This window comes from Osmerus eperlanus, chromosome 17 (assembly GCF_963692335.1).
Source record: "Osmerus eperlanus chromosome 17, fOsmEpe2.1, whole genome shotgun sequence".
NCBI lineage: Eukaryota > Metazoa > Chordata > Actinopteri > Osmeriformes > Osmeridae > Osmerus > Osmerus eperlanus.
This window is the reverse complement of record NC_085034.1, coordinates 9,624,695-9,648,063: the sequence shown is the minus strand read 5'-3', so window position 1 is coordinate 9,648,063 and position 23,369 is coordinate 9,624,695. Positions and strand designations below refer to the sequence as shown.

At 43.9% G+C, this 23,369-nt stretch overlaps 3 protein-coding genes across 3 annotated transcripts; 1 reads left to right on the top strand and 2 right to left on the bottom strand.

Moving 5' to 3' along the window:
* Positions 1-4,128: 4,128 nt before the first annotated feature.
* LOC134038121 (E3 ubiquitin-protein ligase TRIM39-like) lies at positions 4,129-9,459 on the bottom strand. Its single transcript, XM_062483738.1, has 2 exons — positions 9,369-9,459; positions 4,129-6,544 (listed from the first exon to the last, which is right to left on the bottom strand). The coding sequence occupies exons 1-2, from the start codon at positions 9,415-9,417 to the stop codon at positions 4,947-4,949; spliced, it is 1,647 nt and encodes a 548-aa protein (XP_062339722.1). The 5' UTR covers positions 9,418-9,459; the 3' UTR covers positions 4,129-4,946.
* Positions 9,460-11,452: 1,993 nt separating this feature from the next.
* LOC134038075 (hyaluronidase PH-20-like) lies at positions 11,453-17,380 on the top strand. The gene is made up of 11 exons (XM_062483668.1): positions 11,453-11,467; positions 12,200-12,434; positions 12,787-12,896; positions 13,603-13,661; positions 13,918-14,131; positions 14,409-14,575; positions 15,106-15,274; positions 15,579-15,797; positions 16,077-16,235; positions 16,421-16,510; positions 16,937-17,380. The coding sequence occupies exons 1-11, from the start codon at positions 11,453-11,455 to the stop codon at positions 17,378-17,380; spliced, it is 1,881 nt and encodes a 626-aa protein (XP_062339652.1).
* A 1,410-nt stretch (positions 17,381-18,790) lies between these two features.
* Positions 18,791-22,360, bottom strand: tmem229a (transmembrane protein 229A). The gene is made up of 2 exons (XM_062483509.1): positions 20,112-22,360; positions 18,791-20,036 (listed from the first exon to the last, which is right to left on the bottom strand). Exon 1 carries the CDS (start codon positions 22,059-22,061, stop codon positions 21,000-21,002), a length of 1,062 nt encoding a protein of 353 aa, XP_062339493.1. The 5' UTR covers positions 22,062-22,360; the 3' UTR covers positions 18,791-20,036; positions 20,112-20,999.
* Positions 22,361-23,369: the final 1,009 nt, after the last annotated feature.

The window sequence follows — 23,369 nt, the reverse complement described above, 5'->3', positions numbered from 1 at the left end:
GTGTTTGTCTGATTAATATCTAACCTGAACACAAGCCCTGAAAGCAGAATAATCATAAACATAATGGCATTTTGCCTGTTAATGTGTGAAAAGATGAAGAAAACTATTTGACAACAATAATGTTGAATGTAACTGGCCCCTCTAACAGTACACCTGGCCCCAGCTTGCCCTAGAATCTCCCCTGCATATCAAGTCTATTTATACAGAAATGCAGACATACTTGTCTTGTTAAAAGACATCTGTGTAAACATTCACTTGTAATATACTGCGACTTAGGAGCACATAACTAAGCAGGTTTGGATTTTTGACAGCTTGTCAGCAGTGCAAGTCTGACTGTGCAACAGATAAAACAATAATACTGCGTGCAATGTATTCATTCTTTTTATGTATTGGTAACCTGTGCATAATTGGTAGGAATAAAACAATGCCGTAAAGTTCAAATTTCAAAGGACACTAATGAGAAAAATCTGTCCTTTATGTATTTATTTTTGTTTAGGTGGGGGGGGATATTTATCCACATATCCGTCCGATATTTTGTAAGCTAGCAACACTTATACCTTTACCTGAAATACAACAACCCAGCACGAGCCTGTGGCTGGGTTCAAAGCTCTCTCAGAACAGGGGTGAGAGAACCGAAGGCGACGAAATTATAATTAATTATAGAGCCCCCTCTATATTCCACTCTGAGAAACAGTCCATGGTTCCCTCGCCGATATCATTGTGATATTCAAAGTAGAATATAAAATGTCAATAATAAAATCCAGTAAGGTTATTCAGTGTGTTCGATAAGAGAACAGCGCAAGCAGCGTAAATTCCGATGGAGACTAGTCAAGCTGACTCACAAACACAATACAAAGCGCTTGAAGCCGAGTCTGGGGGTAAAGGATTTGGTTGCCAGATGACTTGATTTTATCCCCCTATTAAGGCGCTTGAGACCTCCACAAGAGCTTGTTGTGCTCTTCCCACAGATGCCTCTGCCAAACATATTTTCATTAGACCAATTATAGGACGTCATCATGGGCTTCCTACACATTGTAGCCTAATATGTTTCTTTTGAACCAACGTTGTTTACCATCAATACCTACAGATATTTAAGGCAAAGCAGTCAACGTTTTTAGGATATGTATGCTGACAGTTTTTGTTCTATAATCAATACGTTATTCGTCTAAAGGCTTTGAAAGCCACGTAAACTGTTTTAGTTTATATTCAAACCTGGCAACCCTAATAGTTTGAAGCACGGCAGCTATTATTTCGGTAATCTTGCACCACCTAGTGGCTACAAGAGCAAAATGCCTGAGCGGTCAACCGTATGTAACAAAACAGCAGAAGCCTAGCTACAGTAGGTAGCCTATCTGAGAAACAATTCAAATGTTCTCTGTAATGATTCCTTACCGGGAGAGGTCTCCCCAACAAAGTTGGCCAAAAAGAACGTTAATCGCGCTATAAAAAAAATTGAAGCCGTTAAAATGGGTTTGCGTTACGCCGTTAATAACGCGTTAAACTGACAGCACTAGTCTGTACACGTTCCTGCGCCTGCAATGTTTTTGCCTTGTCCGGGAGAGCCTTCCATACCGTTCGAGACTTGGCTACGCATGTTCAACAACTACATGCTAGTGATAAATGCAACTGGCAATGCTTGGCCAACAACCCGCAAGAGAGCTACTTTACTTCACTGCCTTGGCGCCGAAGGACATTGGATTTTTTACACACTGCCCGATTCAGGTGAAAGTTTAGAACAGGCTGTAGCAGCACTGCAAAAACACTTTATTCTTAAAGTTAACGTCGTAGTGGAGCGACATACGTTCCGAAAGCGTTCTCAACTACCACATGAGACGGTAGCTCAGTACATAACTGCCCTTCGCGCGCTTTCTGTGAAATGTGACTTTAAGGACAATGCTGACGAGATGCTTCGAGATCAACTGCTGGAACATTTGCTAAATGACAAAATAAGAGAAAGACTGTTATTAGAACCTGATTTGACTCTAGAGAAAGCCACCACGCTGGCGATACAGATGGAAGCTGCTGCTGAGCAAGTTAACAAAATGAAAACGGATGGCAATGTCGCTCCAGTGCAGGCTATACAACCCAAGCCCCACATGCAATATAAAACGAACTTTCGTCCAGCTACTTCTCATGCTGCTTCCCATACTGCTGCCTCTATGCCAACCTCTTCACTGCACAATTCCTGTTTCAGATGTGGCTAAGACAAGCATTTAGCAAATTCTTCTCAATGTCCTGCAGCTAGAGCACAATGCAAATCGTGCAATAAAAGAGGATATTTTGCAGGGGTGTGCCGTTCAGCACCACAGAGCAATGTGCATGAGCTACAGCTACCCGATGTGACCATACTGTACCTAGATAATTCTATGCACCAAAGAGACTGCTGTGCAATGTTACTGTTTCCACTACTACTACCCTGCTAAGGCCATTCAGCTGGTCGTGGACTCAGGTTCTGCCGTGTCTATATTGCCACACCACATCTACCAGAAATCCTTCAGTGACACTCCGCTGTCTGCAGCTTCTACCAGGCTGGTGACCTACACAAGAGATAACATTCCTGTGCTGGGATGTCTGCATGCTAAAGTACAGATGGACAACACCTCTACAGCAGCCACTTTCTTTATCGTGGAGAGAGGGACAGCACTGTTAGGTATGGACTTATTCACTGCCTTGGAATTTTGAATCCGAGGGGATACTGTCCTCACCTCAGCTCCAGCCACCCACACCGGTGATGTCCACAAACACCGCAACACATACTGATACCAACACCCCTGGGATTGGGTGTGCTAAGACTTTTGTGCATAAAGTGAAACTTGATCCTACCATCAGACCGGTGCGCCAGAAGCTGCGGCGCTTGCCTTTTGCCGTTAGAGAAAGCGTCTCTGCCGAGCTGAATTGCCTGTTGAATGCAGGCGTCATAGAGAAGATCGATGCCTCTGCCTGGGTGTGCCCCATTGTGGTCACAGCAAAGAAAAATGGTGGAATCCGGATGTGTACTGACCTCCGGGAACCGAACAAGGTGGTGGTCATCGACAGCTATCCGCTGCCCCACATCGACGAACTGCTTGCCAACCTGCGAGGTGCTAAGGTATTTTCTACCATTGATCTTGCCAATGCATACTACCAGTTGCCCCTCCATGAGGACAGAAGAGACATTACAGCCTTCATTACACACAAGGGGCTCTTCAGATTTCGCAGGGTGCCCTATGGCTTAGCGTCCGCACTCTCTGCTTTCCAAAAAATGATGGCAACAATTCTACAAGGCGTACCTGGCGTTCAAAACTACCTTGATGACCTGATCATTTATGGTGCCACGCCTACTGCACATGACCGTAACCTCGAAACTGTCCTGCTGAAACTAAAAAAGTAGATGTACTTCCTTAATAATATCAGCTTATATTGTACATTACACATCACAATTGTGTTTCATATCACAAAGTAAAATGAGCAAATAGTTATCACCCAGGCCTCTTTGCTTGTGGCGTTTCTGCAGCTGCCTTGCAGTAAAGCAGTTAGCCTAGCCATCTCCCAAAAGTTAATGAGTTTTCGTGACGTTTGTGACGTTAGTAGCGTCAGTGACTGTGGCTAGCAAGTTATCCACCGTTAGCTTCACTTTTCGCCACAAAAACGTAATTTCTACTTAAACCGTGCAACGGAACGTAAATACAAATACAAGCAACTCAACCGCTACCAAGACGAAACTTTTGACACCTAGGTTGTCTATGTAGTCCAAATATTGACTGAGACTTAGGGGTGGGAAAATAAACAATAATAATAAATACATTACATTTAGCAGACACTCTTATCTAGAGCGACTTACAGTAAGTACAGGGACATTTCCCCCCGAGGCAAGTAGGGTGAAGTGCCTTGCCCAAGGACACAACGTCATTTGGCACGGCCAGGAATCGAACTGGCAACCTTCTGATTACTAGCCCGCTTCCCTAACCGCTCAGCCACCTGACTCCCTATAAATAAATCCCTATAAATAAATCCCTATAAATAAATAATATAAATAAATAAATAATATAAATAAAGAAATACATATGTGAGAGAACAAAGGTTGTGCCCTTGCCAAAGGCAAAGCACACCCAATAAAAGTCATATAGTAATCTTTATTTGTAATCTTTATTTGGTGTTACTTGATCAGTGGTTGATGACAGACCTCTTCAACTGTCTTGGTCCTGGTCATCCTCAGCACCATTGATACTATACTGACTGTCATGGAGGACCACAAAGAGGTGACACATCAGCAGGTGTAGTTCCCTCCTCTCTCTCCTGATACTGGAGCTGCTTGTTCACTCCCTCTCTCTCTCGCCAAGCAAGAGATAATGTTCCTTAGCCTCAGGTATAAATATCAGTGTATTTACTATTTCAAACATGTTCAAATAATAAACTGCTGTTGATCACACACTCTCTCCCTCTCTTTCTTCTGCCCCCCTCTCTCCCTCTCTCTCTCCCTTCCTCACTCTCTCTCTCCCTCAGATCACTCAGGAGTTGGAGAGATCTGTTTGCATCAGTCTGGTGTTACAGAGACACGTTTCTACATTAGACTAAATGTTCTAAAATAAATGCTTGAATAAACAATCTTAAAACTGTTAAACGTCAGTACATTGTTGCTACACTGGTTATTTCATTTTCTGTGGCATTTCTGAGAGTAGATTGTAGGTGGAACTTGGACAATTTAGTTTGAATTGAGGTTGTTCTTGGTCTGAAAAGTTTGAGAACTAGACAAGCAGCGAAATGGTTGCTGAAAGGCAGCTCTAACATAATCTAATGATTGATTACTGTAACATATCAGGGATTCATAAATCTGTCATTCGTTCATAACATACACAATTATTAACTAATAAACTCTTGATTGAAATATTCTTTAAACAATCAGTGGACTATATTACAAGAGAATATTCTTGTCTGGTTCTAAATTATAGAATCCATATCCATTTTTATCAGTGAGTGACAGGAGTGATGATCAGAGGGGCAGAGTTTTTACCTCCATTGTTCACACACGGACCAAAATATGGATAGATTTTTTCAGTGAAGGTGCAGCCAGTGAAAGAGTAGATGTGAGACCTGGCCTCCACATAATAAAAGGAGACCAGACCCTCCTCATAGTCCACAAACACCCCCACCTTCTGGGGCTTCTGTCTCAGGGAGAGGAGGACATCAGGGCCAGCCAGAGCCTTATACTCATCTCCATACCTCAGCCATACAGTCCAGTATCCATCCTCAGGACTCACTATGATCATCCCCTTTCTGTCGATGGACTCTCTGACCACTCCTAGATCCCACTTAGTCTTCCCCTCAACCTGCACCTCATAGTAGAACCTCCCTGAGGAGAAGCCCTGCTTTGCCAGGACACTGGGACACAGATCAAACCTATCTGGGTTGTCAAGGAGATCCTGCCTTATGTCTCCAAAACTCACTTGTTTCCCATCCTCAGACAGGGTGAGATAGAGAAATGCTGTATCAGGGTCCAGAGTCACATCCACTGCATACTGCCGAATCCTTTTCAGCTTGACTTCAGGCAGCTTCTCCATCTCTTTATTGAGTGTCTCCTCCAGCTGAGACACAGCTCTCCTCACTGCCCCCACACTCAGACCACTGTGGACACTGATCTCAGACCAGTCCTTGGTGTGTGGAGGGGTGCTCAGGGATGGGAAGCTCTGGAGCAGGTGGAGGTGGTCCTCAGTGTGTGAGAGCTGCTCCAGCTCAGTGCTTCTCCTCTTCAGCTCAGTGATCTCCTGCTCCAGATCTTGAATCAACCCTTCAGCCTGTTTCTCTGCTGCTTTCTGCTTCTCCTCAATCACCTCAATGAGCTCAGCCTGGCTTCTCTCAATGGAGCGCACCAGAGCAGTGAAGACCTGAACACTGTCTGATATCTCTTTCTCTGCATTTCTCTTGCTGGTCTCTACTGAGAGTTTGATCTTCTGAACCTTCCTAGATCTTTCCTTCATCATCTGCTTCATCTCAGCCATCATCTTCACCAGATCATTCTTTTTTGGTGTGTACTCGTCCTCTAAAGTGACAGTGTCATGGGTCTTATGGTCTGTTCTCATGCACATGAAACACACACACGTCTGGTCAGTCCTACAGAACAGCTCCAGCTTCTGACACATCCTGTCCTCCAGGTTCTCCACAGGGTCGATCATCTTGTGTTTCTTCAAGGCTGCAACTCTATGATGAGGCTCCAGGTGAGTCTCACAGTAAGAGGCCAGACACACCAGACAGGACTTCAGGGCCTTGAACTTCCTCCCAGTGCAGATATCACATGGTATTTCTCCAGGTTTGGCGATGTGACAATTTCTGATTTTATAATGTTCCATAACAGCTCTGAATTCTATGTTGACTTGAAGCTCAGGTCTTCTGTAGAAAAGCTCCATACACAATGGACATTGGTACAGGTCATTGCTGTCCCAATGCTTAGTAATACAGACCTTGCAGAAGTTGTGTCCACATGAAGTGGTGACCGGGTCAGTGAACACATCCAGACAGATAGAACACTGGAACTGATCTTCAGACAGGAGACTGCTGCAGGAAGCCATTTCTAGAATGACACCAAAAGTTAAATTATGAATCTACTTTCTTACAGGCAGGGTAAGAAAATGTTGAGACGCACTTTTTGTCATATTTGCTGAAATAAACGTCACATCCTGATAACAACCAATAAATCTCAAGGTTTGACAGTACCATTTTCTAAATCTGATATCGGTGGCCGTCGCAAGACTGTAATAAACATAATTTTGTTCAGACCAAACTCAATGATTGGATGGACTTTTTGTCTGTTTGTCGGTCTGGCTTTGAAGCAGTGGTGCCAACTTAACAATTTTGTTGCTAGATTCAGCAACTTTTCATACTACTATGGCAACCTTTTTTTCAAACAGCACCTAGCAACACATTTAGCTATTTAAAAATATAGATTTGGAACTTTTAGCAACTTTTGTAAAGTGCTCAAATGCATCCACAATTTTCTCTGTCACACAGCCAATTGCCTGGCTGCAAACGGGCATTGTGAGTGACTTCAACAGCAGGCGCTCAGGTCGTGCATAGGCAGCAGCCGGCCAGCAGCAATTTCAGCAAATTGCAAATAGTATTTTTTGCCGAGATGACCAGTCAATTTGAGTAACGTTATTCTGTATTCTACACACGACATCACAACGTCATTAGCAACTTTTAGCAACCAAGCGACCTGCCTCTAGCAACTCCCCGGAAAATTAGTTGGCAACACTGCTTTGAAGGGAGGGGGTGGGTATTTAGGTTTGAATCCTTTCGAACTCAAGCCAAAATTGCTAGGTTTGCAAGACTTACAAATCCTCTCGTTAAACGGAAAGATAGTACAGTACAGAGTACAGATTTACTACACGAAACCCTGCTATACATGCATTACTATACATTTTATACATTTTACATTTCATTCATTTGGCAGAAGCTTTCATCCAAAGCGATGTACAAATATTGCACATAGAAAATACAGCAGAATATCAAGGATCAGAAGAACATAGTTCTACAGTATTTAGAATGATATTTACGAGCCACCCCTTACAAAAAAAGAAGTATATTAAAGTATACTATAAGTATACTAAAATATATATATTTGATATACTTTTAAGAAGTATACTTAGAAAATAGTTCACTTTTGATATACTTTTAAGGAGTATACTTAGAAAATCGTTCACTTTTGATATACTTTTAAGTATGCTTTGAAAATAGTTCACTTTTGTAAAAAGTATACTTAGAAAATAGTTCACTTCTGATGTACTTTTAAGTATGCTTTGAAAATAGTTCACTTTTGATATACTTTTAAGTATATCAAGTATGCTTAGAAACAGAAAATGGTATACATTTCTTCTGGAGTAGGATGTATGTTTTCTATTATTATACAGCAAAAACAGTCAAAATAATTTTAAAGTACATTACAGGTTACATTTTTTAGATCCATCTCATTCTAATTATTCATGTCTATGAAAATATATTATGCATTGCACATTGAATCTTTTTTGGTACTGAAGCTGTAACCTTAATTACTGCCAAAACATTCTGAAGCCCTATAATCTTATACTAATAATTATCAATTGGAGTATTAATGGAAACAAATAAAAAGCTACTTGAGAAAGAAGCAGACAGAAGGGTTGTATTATGCATTTGAAGGTTATACTGTCAAACTGACTGAAGAACGAAATAACAACGTGAAAAAATGAAGATAGCGTGGCTCATTGGCTGGTCAATTCCCATGATGCAAGGCGGTAAATAGTGTTAAAATGTGCTAATAAATTTGCCGTTTGTTCGAAATACAAATGTAACTTCATGAATTTCGTTTTTTAAATGTGTCTGCTTAGAATGTAGTGTTTTGTTGCGTGGTCATTGTTGTGGTGGTTTACCATTGTAACCATGAGTTAAATGACTGTTACGTTTCATAAGAAGAGCTGGATTCTTGTGACGCTTTCGCTGTGGTTAGCTACTTTCAGCTAAGAATCTGCAGTGTAACTATGCAAGGGCCCCCGTTCTCGCTAAGAGACTTATAATCTGAGGCGTTTGAGGGGCTCCTAAACATTATAATATTAATTAATTGACAGTATAACCTTCAAATGCATAATGCAACCCTGTCTGCTTCTTTCTCAAGTAGCTTAATTAATTAAGTAATATTCATGTAAGTAATAGTAAAATTACATTTATTTAGTTTACTTCTTGAAGTACTTACATTAATTGAAAGTGCACTTACATCTACATTTAGTCATTTAGCAGACGCTCTTATCCAGAGCGAATTACAGTAAGTACAGGGACATTCCCCCGAGGCAAGTAGGGTGAAGTGCTTTGCCCAAGGACACAACGTCATTTATTTTTTGGGCGGCCGGGAATCAATCTGGCAACCTTGTGATTACCAAACAGCCACCTGACTCCCACCTGACTCCCACTTGAAAGTATTGCAAAGTATACTTTGAGGCTCTTTAGGAAGTATACTTCATGAACTGAAAGTGCACTACACAGGTTACTTTAGAGTATTCCAAGGTATACTTTGAAGTACTTTAGGAACTATACTTGATGAACTGAAAGTGCACTACACAGGCTACTTTACAGTATTCAAAAGTAAACCTTGAAATACACTATAAGTGTACTTTAAAGTGTACTAAATGACCTAAAAAGTGGGCCAATTCAGTTTACTTAGTACAAAAATAGTATTTAAAGAAGTACAAAAATAGTATATAAATAAGTACACTGCTAGTATACTTTAAGTAACATGATAATAGTATACTTTTTATATTAAGTATACTTACAAAATAAACTTGAAGTATACCTCTTTTTTTGTAAGGGACATCATCAATGGATACAACTGAGGTTAAATTTAACAGGTCAGATTGAATCTCTGTTCTCACCTGTTGGTGCGTATTGTGCTGTCTCGGATCTCTGTGTATAAAATAACATAAACACTGTCAACCTAAACTCAGTAGAACGTGTTTCCCTGAGTGTAGAATCTCTTTAGTTTCGTTTCAGTGAACTAATGATAATAGGCTCCTCCCCTCCCAAGTTAACCCTTTCATGAATTCATTCTCTCAAGCAAGTCAACAGGAAAGACTTAAAGCTACTGAAAATCAGACATTATGTCCCCCAAACGACCTTTTTGAAATGAATCCTGCTAAATGATTAAGGGCTCAGAAGCAGAGAGTGACACTGTAGGTAATCACTTTGACATTCCAATATTGTCAATAGACCACATGTTTATCTGACCTGATGGTGTAGAACACTGCAGTGTGTCTCTTCAAATACTGATGCTCTTTCTTTACAAATATTACACAAAGCACAGCAGAAGATCAAGGATCAGGAGTGCATATTTCCAGTGCGTCAGTGATCAGTCAAGAAACAACGTATATTTACTGACCACATTGGACCACATGTCAGTAACCAGGAACAATAAACAAATTATAATGTTATAGTGCTACAATAACATCTCGATTACAGTAGCTAGTCAATGTTTGGTGAATGAAGAGTAATAATGCAATAATTCAAATTCCTCAACTACAGTCTTCAAGAGCAACATCAAGCACTGGTGCAGAGTAGGGATGAGTTTGCAGGTATCACAAGCAGCAATGAGCTGCCACAGACAAATGAGATTGATCACACAAAGAGAATCATGCACACACACAATCACAACAACACATTCAGCCATGTCCTTAAGGATAAATGTTATGCATCACACATTGTCGACCTGTCCAGGCCCGTACACACTCTGCACACTCATGGTCTCATGTGACACCCTAACATGACCAATATCAATGTAAAACAGACTTTTGTTTTAAATCCCCATGATGTAACGGTTGCAATATATGCCAAATATACCATGAGTTGTGGCAGTCGACTCCCCAAGCTCTTTCAAACAATTAACCTTACAACAATTAGGCTAAGTAGTACTACAGATGATTGAAGTAGCCTTGCTGCATATTTTATGATGAAGGCTGAGGTCATAATGTTTCCAGTATGTTCTTTCTGACTTCCCCACTGAGGCCAAACTACTCCCCCACTAACACTCAAGCCAACAAGTGTTCCCAAAATATACTTTGATGGAATCTGAGGTATGTTTATGTGTTATGCAACAATCTATAGGATGCTCGGAGTGGCAGAAAGTTGGCATAGCATGTTCATAGAACAGGCTCATGATATGTGCATGTGACAGTTTCCTATTTTTGCCAAGAGGTGGCAGTCTACACCAGTGTATTCAGTGTATACCAGTGCCTTTCAAACTAGCCGTAATGAGGATCCAGGAATAATGAAGGGCCCATTCACCTCTCAAAACGTATCTTAGGGGATTGCAGATGGTTACAGGGCATAAGTAAAGGATTCTACTCTCAGAGTAGATCATTTTAAAGAACGCAAGACACATACTGGAGAGAGTCAGTAGGGGAACTTTTAGCATTTTCGTTGTGGCCCTTAAAAATACCTTCCTGTTACTTATTCGTGGTATGGAGACTGCCCTCTGGTGGTGAATAAGGAGGCTGTGTTTGACAGAACAGCATGAGAAGTCACATGTACCGTTCATGTTTGCACAGGCTATGTAGGTACAGCAGGTGCCCCTTCTTTTGACAACCCAACCCCCACCCGCCCTGTGTTCCGAAGACGGAAGGCTCCTGGTGTCTCTGACATCACCATCTGCACCCCCCCCCCCTCAAAAAAATATATCCCTTCTTCTCCTCCCCCATCAGTCTGATCATCACCATCGCCAGGTCTTTCATCTCACCCTCCCTACTTCTCATAGCCTGCTCCAGACCCTAAATTCTTTGCTCTACCCCACACCGGCATCCACACACACACACACACATACATTAATGGTTCCACATAGACAACCCCCCAGACAACCTGGACTCTAACCCTGGCCTAACCCACCTTCAGGAGGTCAAAGGTCATCTGAAGAAACATTGCTTATGGTTTCTCGTGCGCCTGTGACTCTCCAGACCACGCAGAAGCCATGTTCAACAAGCCAGTCAGACAGACTATTTTGTCCTATAGGGGAAACCTCGCACAGTTCCGATTATAACTCGCCCTGCCAAAAACAGTTCTTTGCAATCGTTTCATAGTGTGACACACCCTCACAACAGGACAACAGTGTCTGGCCATGAGTTAGGTTCAGCTGGGTTCTTAGTATGTAATTCTGCTATCCTGTCACTAAGGTGTGACACAGTCCAGTCTGAAGAGAAAGACAGTCTAACAACTGGACAAGACACTAGCTAGCGAAACACAGACAGAGAACAATTTAGTAACTTACGATATTACAGTCCTTTTAGAGTTATGGAGTAATATCTGACTTTTAATCTACCCACTATGCAGTGAAACATCGAAAACAGATAACTGTGAGCAACACAGCTTTGTTGTTCCAAATACATACAGGTTTTGGCCACAAATCAACCCTGTTTTAACAACCGTGACGTTGTTGTACAGTGGTGCTGTTTAGTGTGACGGGTCACACCTCTGTGCAACAGAAGCTTTGAGTCACTGTTAGAAAGCAACTGTGGAATCATAACAACAAAAACGTTCGTGAATATTGTTCCAGTAACCCCATCCTAAGCTTTAGCCCTAGCCCTAGCCCTAGTCCTAGTCGTAGTTCTAGTCCCAGCCCTGCTATTAACACTAGTCCTGGTCCTAGCCCCACATTATCCCTTTTCTCAAGCCACTGCCCTAGTCTTGTCTCTTGCTGAAACTCTTATCCCTGTGGAAGCCTAATCAGGCCCTGCAACTGATCAACCATCATCCTAGCCCCAGTATCCAGCTGTCAGCTCCAACCCTGGCCTCAACACCAGCCCTCAGCCCCAATCCCAGCCCCATCAGCCTCCCTAGACCCAGTTCCAGCCTCCGTCCCTGGCTACGGTCCAGGCCTCTACTCAGTGCAGAGGTTAAAGCAGTGCACGCTCCACAACCTCACACCCGGGTGTTCCTTCCTCCCATGTTCCAAGGTAAACTGTGCACGGAGCAATCATAACAAGACTATCTCCAGACAACAACATATTCTTCATGGGCAAACACGTTCCGGGCCACGTCCTTGTACACTGTTCCAGCGTGGTTGCTCTCCCCTGCCCCTTGTCATCTCCCCTTTCCTCCACTTTGCCCAGTCCTTTTTCCTCTCTCCTCCCATGCCCTCTAGTGACCCCTCTCCTCTCTACTGACCTTTTCTCTCCCTCTCTCCTTTCACCTTCTCTCTCGTCCCCCCTCCCTCTGCCTCGTTCCCCTCCTGTCTTGTCCTGACCAGGTGGCGCAGCGGACCAGAAAGTTGTTTTTCTTTCTCCGGACGCTCTCACTCTCCTTCAGCACCGGTGAGAGAAAACTGTACGTCCTCGCCCGCTGGCGAGCGCTGTTCTCCTGAAACACAGAGGCTCCTGACTCAAGGTCCTGTGGCGAAGCGCTGGAGGGATGTCCAGGTACTGTGTCTGTTTTTCCTATTTATCCTATTTACCCTATTTGTTAGCCGTTCTGTGGGTTAGGTTTGGCAGGGCGAGAAAACAGGGGGATTGTGGGGTAGCGGTCGATCGTGGTGGCAGAGATTCTAGACAGAGATTCATGGCACTGTGTTGCCTCCGCCAAGATGAGCCTCAGCTTGACCAGCATGTCTCACCAGATCTTTGATATATGGGCTGCACCTCAGTGATATGTGTGGATGATTTCTCTGACTCTTGGGCCTGGCTAAAGATCCTGGCTAAAGTTCTAGATTAAACATTGATTTGAAACTGAAATAGGCGCTTGGAGAATCTGCATTGATCTCTCAGGTCTTCTTCTGGGATTCTTCTCTATTATTTGCATTTGTAGTTTGTAATTTGGGGTATTTTCAATTGTAGTCCAGGACGGGAGTCGATTTGTGTTCAGTCCGTATGGCAGAATTATGAGCAGTCGTGTACCACAAGCTCCAAGCTATTTTATTGCTGTTTTCTGTTTTCCCTCAGAGGAAAGGATGGATTGGTTCATCCAGAAGAGCGGAGGCTGTATGCTGCTGTTGCTGCCCACCTTCGCCCTCTGTCTCCTGGGTGGTGCCCCCACTCCCACTCCCTTCAACGCCTCCACCACCACTACCAACACCATACCACCCCTCTCCCACACCACCAGTGCTCCTGCTACCTCCCTGTTCACCAGCACTCCCACCCTTCTAGAAGCCTCCACCCTCAGCTCCCCTGCCTCTACCACACCAGCAGGTTCAAACACTTCTACCCCGACCCACCCTAAAAAAGCCCTTTCCTCTCCCCCCACAACATCCCCCTCCTTTCCCCCCACAACCTCCCCCTCCTCTCCCCCCACAACCTCCCCCTCCTCTCCCCCCACAACCTCCCCCTCCTCTCTCCCAACGACCATCCCTACCCATCCTCCAACGCCAATCCTTACCTCAGCCCTGACAACCCCATATTCACCACCCCCGCCTAAAACGTCCCCCTCAAACTCACCGTCGCCCAGGCCCGAAACCTCTCCCCCTCTTCCGTCAAAAACCACCACCCCACAACGGCACACACCTGCACGTCGCCCCAGGCCAACCCTCCCCCACACAGCCCCTCCCCTGTTTGAGCGCCAGCCCTTCATCGTGAGCTGGAACATCCCAGAACTGGTGTGTAACCGGTACAATGTCACCCTTGACAGCTCCCCCTTTAAAGGTGTGGCCACGCCGGCCAAGGTGAGAAAAAACGACGAATCGATGAACAGCCTACACCTGTCTTGAGCAAAGCACTTGGACCAGACAACTAACTTATCCAACCATCGGCCCGTCCATCCATGTGCAAATTCACACAGTTGAACCAATGCTTCTCTTCACTTGTTATTCCTTATCATTCCTCATTCCTTGTTCTAATTTAAGGAAAAAAGATTTAGTGTGAAATGTCATGCTCTACCTACCTTTGTCTACCACTGCTGCAGAAGTGTCTGGAAAAATATATCTATCGGTTGGTTTCCAGGTCCCTGGCCAGTTCCTGTCTCTCTTCTACAACGACCGTCTGGGTCTCTACCCCCGCGTGGACCGGGATGGCGAGCTCCAGTTCTACGGCGGCATCCCTCAGAGGGGAAACCTGAGGGCCAGTCTGGTCAAGGCCCGTGCTGACATCATCTACTACATACCCTCTAGGTACAAACTGGTATAAACTAGTATAAAAGAGGATTAACTGGTATAAATTAACTGTGAAACAAGTATACCCTGGTACGAACAGGGATGGATTGATATGAACTGATGTGAACTAGTTAGACTAGAGATATTTGGATATAACTGGTTTAAACTGGTACTGCCCAGCCTACAGAGGTTGACAATGCTCAGATCTTAGAGGACATGGCAGTCACTTACCCAGAAAAGAATATAAAATCAGTTAGCTTTGAGAATGTACAACAGTGCTTCTTTTCATTTCATGTAACGATTTTTTCATAACACTAAGCGAGTTGTAACACTGACAGTGTCATAAGAGGCAGTGCCTACAGGCTTAACTTCCTTCTACAAAACAATGTGCCCTTGTTAAAAATCAAAAGTATCTGCTTTCCCTATCCAAATACCATGGCATACCATGACAAACAGGATTTAAAAATGGGTGTGAAAATGTACAAGAATGCAGAACTGAGGTCAGTGTCCAGGAGATTCATGTTTCCTGTTTCTTCTTTTCCTGTCAGGAGCAGACGAGGCCTGGCGGTGATAGACTGGGAGGAGTGGCGCCCCCTGTGGGTGAGGAACTGGGGCTCCAAGCATATCTACAAGACTATGTCAGTGAGCCATGCCCGCCAGAAAAACCACTCTCTGACTGCCCTCCAGGCAAACATCCAGGCCAAGAAACAGTTCCAGGTCAGAGGAATACTGCACTGTCCTGTTCAATCACTCATTACTAACTCCCTCCCTCACCCACTCACCCACTCACTCACAGTACTTACTATCAGTGACTGTTTTATCGTCTCATACTTATTTTTATTAACACATTCATTTTCTATACATTCATTATTTCATTTGTTCATACACTTACACATATTATTGTTATAATATAAAGTGAATTAATTTATCAATCTGTCTATTTATTCATCCACCCACCCATTCATCCACCCATCCACACATCCACCCATCCATCCATCCATCATTCCATCCATTCTCCCAGGCAGCAGCCAGGAGCTACATGTCAGAGACCTTGTCCCTGGGCAGAAGACTGCGGCCCAACTACCTGTGGGGCTTCTACCTGTTCCCCAACTGCTACAACTATGGCTGGCTGGAGCCAGGCTACACAGGACGCTGCTCGCGTGAGGTCCGGGCCCAGAACGATGAGCTGCTCTGGCTGTGGGAGGCCAGCTCAGCCCTCTACCCCTCCGTGTACCTCCAGGTACAGCATAACCTGGTCTTTACTACAGTCACTGGGATACTAGGGGTAAATCCATGGAATAGATTGCTTTAGGTAGACTGGGCACCAAGAGAGCTATGACGAATTGGTTTGTATGCTCTTTCCAGCGTGGAGGCATTGGCTTATCCCTTATGCAACACAAACGCACAGACATGCAAAGAAACACATCCGGTATTTTGGATGTTTGGTACGCTCTCATGGAGGACATCAAGTCATGTTGTTGTTCCTCGTTGAGTGTCGCTGTGTTTGTATCTGGGGCAGGCCTCTCTGGGGGACAGTCACAGCGCCGCCTTGCTGGTGAGAAACCGTGTACACGAGGCCCTGAGGGTATCGGCCCTACCCAAGCACCACACCACCGCTCCCGTATTTGTCTACACAAGGCCCGTCTTCATAGACCGGAACCGACAGTTCCTCAGCCAGGTCAGAAACAAAGAGATTCAGGTCCGGCTGGCCAGAAGACCCTTCCAGAAACATAGCCTCCAGAGTTCCAGGGGGTTTGGTTTCAAGGTGTTACAACAACCTGACCTGTGTCATCCTTATCCTCCCCCCCCCCCTTGCCCCCCTGCTGTGTGTGTGTGTGTATGCTTGTGTGTGTGTGTTTCCAGAGGGATCTGGTCAGCACCATTGGGGAGAGTGCAGCAATAGGGGCTTCTGGAGCAGTCATGTGGGGAGCCAGTGCTGACTACAATGACAAGGTAATTTGACACCCCAAGACCCCCCCCCCCCCCATCCCCACCCCCACTTTCTGGAGATGCACTGACAGAGAATACACTCCAGCTGTAGTGCTATAGTGACAGTGCTAGACTGACAGTGACAAGGTTTTGGTAACTGACTACCTGCGCCTCACCCTTCACAAACGATTCACCAATGAAAGCCTTTTGTCTTTGTTCTCGTCCCGCTCAACGACGTCTTTGATTGGCTGTCTGTCCCTCTTGCCCTCCGATCCTTGCCCTCCCCCTTCCCTCCTTTTCCTCTGTCCTCTCTTCTTTCTGCTCTCCCCATTTCTCCCTTTCTCTTGCTGTCCCTTGTCCAATGTCTGTCACACGTTTACCTCTTCTCCTTTTTCCCCCCTCTCTTCCTCTTTCCCCCCCCTCTCTTCCTCTTCCCCCCCCCCCCCCCAGGCCTCATGTGAGGCCCTCTCTGCTTACCTCATCACCACGCTAAATCCCTACATCGCCAACGTGACGGCCGCCGCCCAGCTCTGCAGCGAATTCCTGTGCCAGGGGAACGGCCGCTGCGTGCGTCGACACTACAACTCTGACCACTACCTCCACCTCCGCCCCGGAAACTTCCGCATCCTGCATTTCCGGGGCCGCTACAGGGCTCTGGGACGACCCTCTGCGGCGGATCTGAGGTTCTTCACCAGCAGGTTCACCTGCCAATGTTACGCCGGGCTCACCTGCTCCCCCAAACTGCCCAAACACCTGCCCAAAGCCCTGCTGTACAAGCACAAGCAGGGCCATGCCACAAAGACCAAAACTGTGAAGAAGAAAGTGACTTCTGACATGGAGCAATCCAGCAACATTAAGGAAAAGGCGAACAAGAAAAAACAAGTCAAGCAATGACACGTCTTGGCTATCTGGAGAAAGTATAGGCATGCAGTGTATGCCTGTGATTCAAAGGAAGGGTTGTGTGCTAACGTATAGCATTTGTTGGAGGGCTGCTTCAACACACGATCAATCAAACAAATACTGTACACCAATGAGAACACAGACACTTTTCAGGGTGTTAAAACAATGTAACATTTGCTCTGTGCATCCTGCTGTGTCAATACAACCTAAGCAAATCCATCCACAGAATAACTTTGATGCTAATTGGAGAAACTGATGTGGGTTCATGGGATATTTAATGTTTACCTCTGACAACATTGTTCCTGTAGTCATTTGCGTACCATTTGACTCTGTATGTAAATAGAAACCGAATGATTTCTTTGTTGTGGACCAAGTGAATCTGAAGTGACACCCTAGTAAAGGTGTTTAAAGGAGATTACTGTGAAAGGCCTTGATATTTCAAAGCTCTGAATGGGAAGAGAATGGCCTTGGAAGTCAACCATCTCTGGTTTCTAAGCCCCAATCACGGGTTTGCGGCATTGCAATGCTATTTTTGGAGTCCAGCAGAGAGGTAAAGGCTCTAGAGAGATGTGCGAAAGAAGTTAGCACAAGTTAGCACCACAAGTGGTGTTAAAAGTGATATATTTTTGTGTTCTTATACATGCTCCCAAATGGAGGAAGTGTTGGGGTTAATAAGTGTTCCAGAGCACAATAATAATGACCTTGTAGTCACCCGGGGATAGCATGCCAGCCCATTAGATATTACTGTGTGACAAGGGAGCAGTTCCCTAAAGCAATAATCAAACTTCCCTCTGACAATGGTGAGCATGTGTGCGTGTATGTGTGTGTGTGTGTTAATGAAAGAGATGCTGAATGGTCTCTGTGACAACACTTAATGGTGAACACGCGATAGGAACTCATTCCTCACATCCTTTGGTCAACACCTCACATGCAGTCAGCTGATGCTAAAGAACTGAAAGACACTCATATGACTTCTGAGAGAGAACAAATTACTCTCAAAGAAAGAATCATTACCTACCTGCCTGCTGATGAACGAATGACTCCCCAAATTAGTAATAGTAATTAGCCATTAGTGGATAGTTTGGAGATTAGATTGAATTCTTCTGTAAATTCGTTTGCACTCTAGTGGTTTCTTGCACCACATGATTTAACATGTAGCCTACTCCTTTATTCAACAGTAGTGAAGGTCTGAACCAGCAGTTTTCTGTATTCTGACCTAGCAGAAAGTAATCTGCGATGACAGTCTGGTGTGGATTTAGAGAAGTGAGCTAAAATAAGATAAGCTTCAAAAGCTACAGCGGTTAACACACACACACATTCTCCAAGAGGATTTAAAATGGTAAAAGATTTATGGTAAAAATATTAATTGAATAAGAACATCAAAGAACACAATTTGTGGTGGAATTTCATTTTTAATCAAGTAAATAACAAATCTTAACAATTCTCATTCAATCATTAAATTAGTCTCTGCAGTGTCATTTTTTTAAATATTCTATATATCACACCGCCATGCCATGTTAAATATTCCCCCATTCTGGGTAGCACACTTTTTAATAGTTTAAAAGCGTACATTTTATACTTAGATATGCAATGTTAGCTGCCATTTAGCAGATGTCCATGTAACTAACTATTGTGAAACAAAGTCATCAGAATAATCATGTTGTAAATTGTGCTTCTGTGGTAACTGAACCAATTCTGCATACAGTCCACCAATAGGAATGCTTGTTTTGAAATGGCAGTCAGATATACAAATGCAGTCTCCATCGCATGTCTAGGACACTAGGTCTCTGATTCAACAACCTGAGTCTTCAGAAAAAAAGGTTTGTTACCCAGTGCGTACAAGGTAGCCACAACACAAAGTCAGGACACAGATTTCATTCAAACATGCAGTGTAATCCAGTGTAACAAAGGTATACATTTTCAATTTCAAGTTCCAGTCGAATATCAATTTATATTTCAAAGTCACAGTGCAAGGTATTCAGACATGTGTCTGTGGTATGGCCCCCTTTAGACAAAGTACTGGAGGAAATACAATTTTACAAGACTCTAGAACACAGATCTGTCCACTGTACTATATTAGATGGATTGTTCCGCTGTACTATATTCTCAAATGTGGTACTACAATCTGTATGGTAGTAAAGTCTGAAATATGATACTATGTTTAGTGCGTACAAAGAGTACAACAAGGCAATAGTCTGGGTAGAGTGACAAAGTAATGAAGGTCTGGTCAAAAAGAATCTGTGTTCTGTACACACATCCTTCATACAGTACAATGCACATATTTATAATGCACACATTATCCATCTGAATAACTGGAGAAATGACAGTCCTCATATTGTCTCAAGCAGAGCCTAAAGGACTGGTGGCCAGGCTAGAGATCAGACACCAGCAGTCTCTCACCTTCCAAACTTTTACTCTTCCAACAACCATCATTTATGGGGCCTGTTTTATTTTATTTTATTGACTGAATCACCCAACTTGGACAAGTCTGGGCCCTAGTCATAATGAATTAAAAGTGACTACAACATCCTGATTATAAACGTGTAATGATCAAGTTGTAAAACATAATGAGTCAGCCATCATCTTTGGTCACTTTAGACATTTCTGTCATGTCCCATGGTCTACAATTGCCCCTTTACCTTTGTCAGTTCTAATGAGAACTGACAAAGGTAATGAGAACTAACAAAGGTAAAGGGGCAATTGTAGATTTATGAGGTTGTGGAACGTGACGTTCTATGGATTCTAACAAGAATCACACAACCATAGGCAGACGATAACCATTACCAGCTATCAGCTGCTTTATCAATGTCCATGCACCCTTCTTTGTGAGTTCCAATTGACCTCCATGTCGACGCCTTTGCACACATCTAAAATACGGAGGATAGTGCCTTGCACTACAACTAGTTTGGTGCTCTTTTCTGTCGGCCCAAGGTTGCTCAGAAAGGCACTCCGAAACAGATTCGGTACATTAAAGATTCACAGTGAAGTCATCTCTCGGTCATTTGCTCGGTTGCTTTCCTGTCACTGTACAGTATATCAAACGAATTATACTCGTCATGCGTTTCTCGAAAAGGAAAAACATCAGCAGTCAGGAAATATCATGCAAAAAATGAATTGAAAGCATGCTATCGATCTCTTGTTAAACGCTATCATGCATATCTAAGGCTGCTACATTCAGTCATTATTAGCTATCAAAATAGACCGACTTCAAAATAGAAAACATTGACATTGAAATATTAGGAATATTACAGCAGTAATGAATCACTCAATCAAGCAAGTTATAAACGGCAGTTTGTATTAGGAAATGATTAGATGTGTCACCTTGATTGAGCAAGCAGACTGACAATATTTAGTGTATCACAGATTAAAGCTGTTGACAGCTACCTATTTGTTCCGTTTAGGAAATACACATATTTAAGTGTAAGTAGGCTACACTCATCATAGTCTTAAAGGCCTTCTCTTATCAAACGAAGACCTTGTCCTTAAATAATCAATGGACAACCATTAATATCGTTATAACGGTAGCTATTAATTCATATAGAATTGGACTATGGGATAAGGTTATCTGATAGGCTATATTTTCTTTTTCATATATCCTGTCAATTTAGTGTATTCATTTATTTTTCAGCAGCAGGCGTCCGTTGACACCGGCGCCCGGGTCCCTCTCCTCATCTTTGGTGCTGCACTTGACTCGCAGCAGAACGTTGGACAGGACGTCTTGATAGAGGCTAAGGCAGACCCATCCGGGAAGGTACAGTAGAGTGATTAGACCCATGAAATTGAAGGGGTAGTGCGAGTAGTCCCACGAACAAGCGTCGTACTGACGCAGAGCCAATCCCCAGCAGAACTCCCAAGTATAGATAAAGCATATGTAGATTGGGAGTCTCTTCCAAGTTCCCCAGCCTCGTTTGAAGTGCAAGTGCAGGTAGAGCTTCTCCACCACGAAGCTGCAGCTCCCGTACATAAAAAACGACCACAGGGACGTGTGCCCGCTCAGTGTCCGGTCGGATTTCTCCACCAGGTTAAACACTGAAGTGAACAAGACCTCGTCCAGAAAACCGTGCATTCCAAAAAACAAGAACCGCATAGCACCAGGCAGTCCGTTCGACCTCCGCGGCTCCTGAGTAATATCAGCCGGGATGCTTTGGCTGGGGCCGTCGTACTGTAGCTGCGACAGCCCCTTGTGGAACACTTGGGTGAAGTACAGCGCTAGAATGTAGTGAACTGCGAGCTGCGACGCCGACACCATTCTAACCTGCTCAGTCAGAGTATTTATATTCCCAATCAGAATCTGCAGCCCGATATAAACCGAGGGGTAGAAAACTAGATGAAAAACAGCGGGTCGTCCCTGAAAACACCTCTTTTGCATATAGACCTTCTCTAATACAAAATGGGTCAGCGAATGCATGATGCACAGATAAGGAGAAGAGAAACCAAATAGTTTCGGGTCTTGGTTACCTATAAACCCGCGCACAGATGACAGCAGGATGTCCAGAGTTACACCGTGCATCCCATAGAAATACAGGCGCATCCATTGTGGTAGATCCGTCATTGATTCTGTTGAGTACCCTGCCTCGCTTGACGAATCCCGTTGCCGCGGCTTCCGCGATGTTTTTATGTCGACGCCACTGTCTCCGATGCGGATGCGATGGTTGTCTTTTCGCCGACTAGCCATGATCACTCTCCCCGGAGTGATTCTGTGATTATAGCACTAATCGGTTCGCTGGTCCATTTTTGCCTATTAACGGTGCGGCCGCTCCAAAAGGCAGGCTGTCTAAGCGCATATCAGAAGGTTTGGCACCTGACAGCGACTAATCCAAAGCCAGAAAACTGGGCGAGGGGGCGTGATAAAGCAGAAGGGGTTGACAACTACTGGTAAACGGCGCTCATAAACAGCGGTCGGTCTTATGACCTGCTATTAATTAGCGATTATTAGGTACATTTTGAAGGCCTAGGGCATAATAGCCTATTGCCTAAATTATTATTGGACGATAAATGATGCAAAAAAAATTGTACATGCAAGTAGGTGCAAGAATAGCAATAACAAAGTGTGAGTAATGGAACAATTGAATAACGGTTAACAGAATATTTACCCCTTCCATGTTTTTTCACCACCCTTATGATAATGGTAGATCTGAGGTTTTCAAAGTTTGAGTAGGCTACAGTTTTATAATCACCAAGGCACTTTCTTCAAACGATGACCATGTCCTTAAACAATCTTATAGGGACAACCAAGTCATAACTGGGCAATGCTGGTCAGGTCTGCAGCTTCAAGTGCAGATTCAGAAAGATCAATAAATCTTTCTACCAAAGCAGCGACAGACTGTGTTTTGGATAGGGCTCTGCACAAGCTCTGGCTCTCACAGTTTCCAAGGTAACATGGCCTTTCACATAGGCGTTTCTGAGACATCATATGAGCCACAAGGCCAACCTAATTTCTCTCTCAGGGACCGTCTAGTGTAAAAAAACAACAACATCTCAGATAGTCATGTCCACAGATAAACAAGTTACATAGATGTTACTCGAGATGTTTCTAGGTTACATAAGGCAGACTATGCAGCTCTTGGGTTGTGACAAGAAATATGCACCAAATGCGTGCATCTAAACATAGCATTGGACAAACCATAGTTTTATTATATATTTATATATGAGTGTTTGTAGTCCATGCCCATTCCACCACTGAACTACATAGCTGACCACAGCAAGGTTCAGCTCATTTGTGACAATTACAGACTAATTGCCCAAACTGTAACCCTCCCAAAAGGCTGGTTCTGCCTCCATATAAGGAGATGTTCTGGGTGGGTGAGTGTCACCATGCTGCCTAGAAAAGAAGCTCTCGGAGTGGGCTGTGACTGGCAGTGTGACCCTCTGGGTATCTCTCAGTGTGATTAAGGACAGGAATGACAGAGAACTCTGTGTTCTGCAGGTTGTTATTGTTTGATTTGCAGAGCTGTGTGTATGTGTGTGTGTTACGCACCTCTAC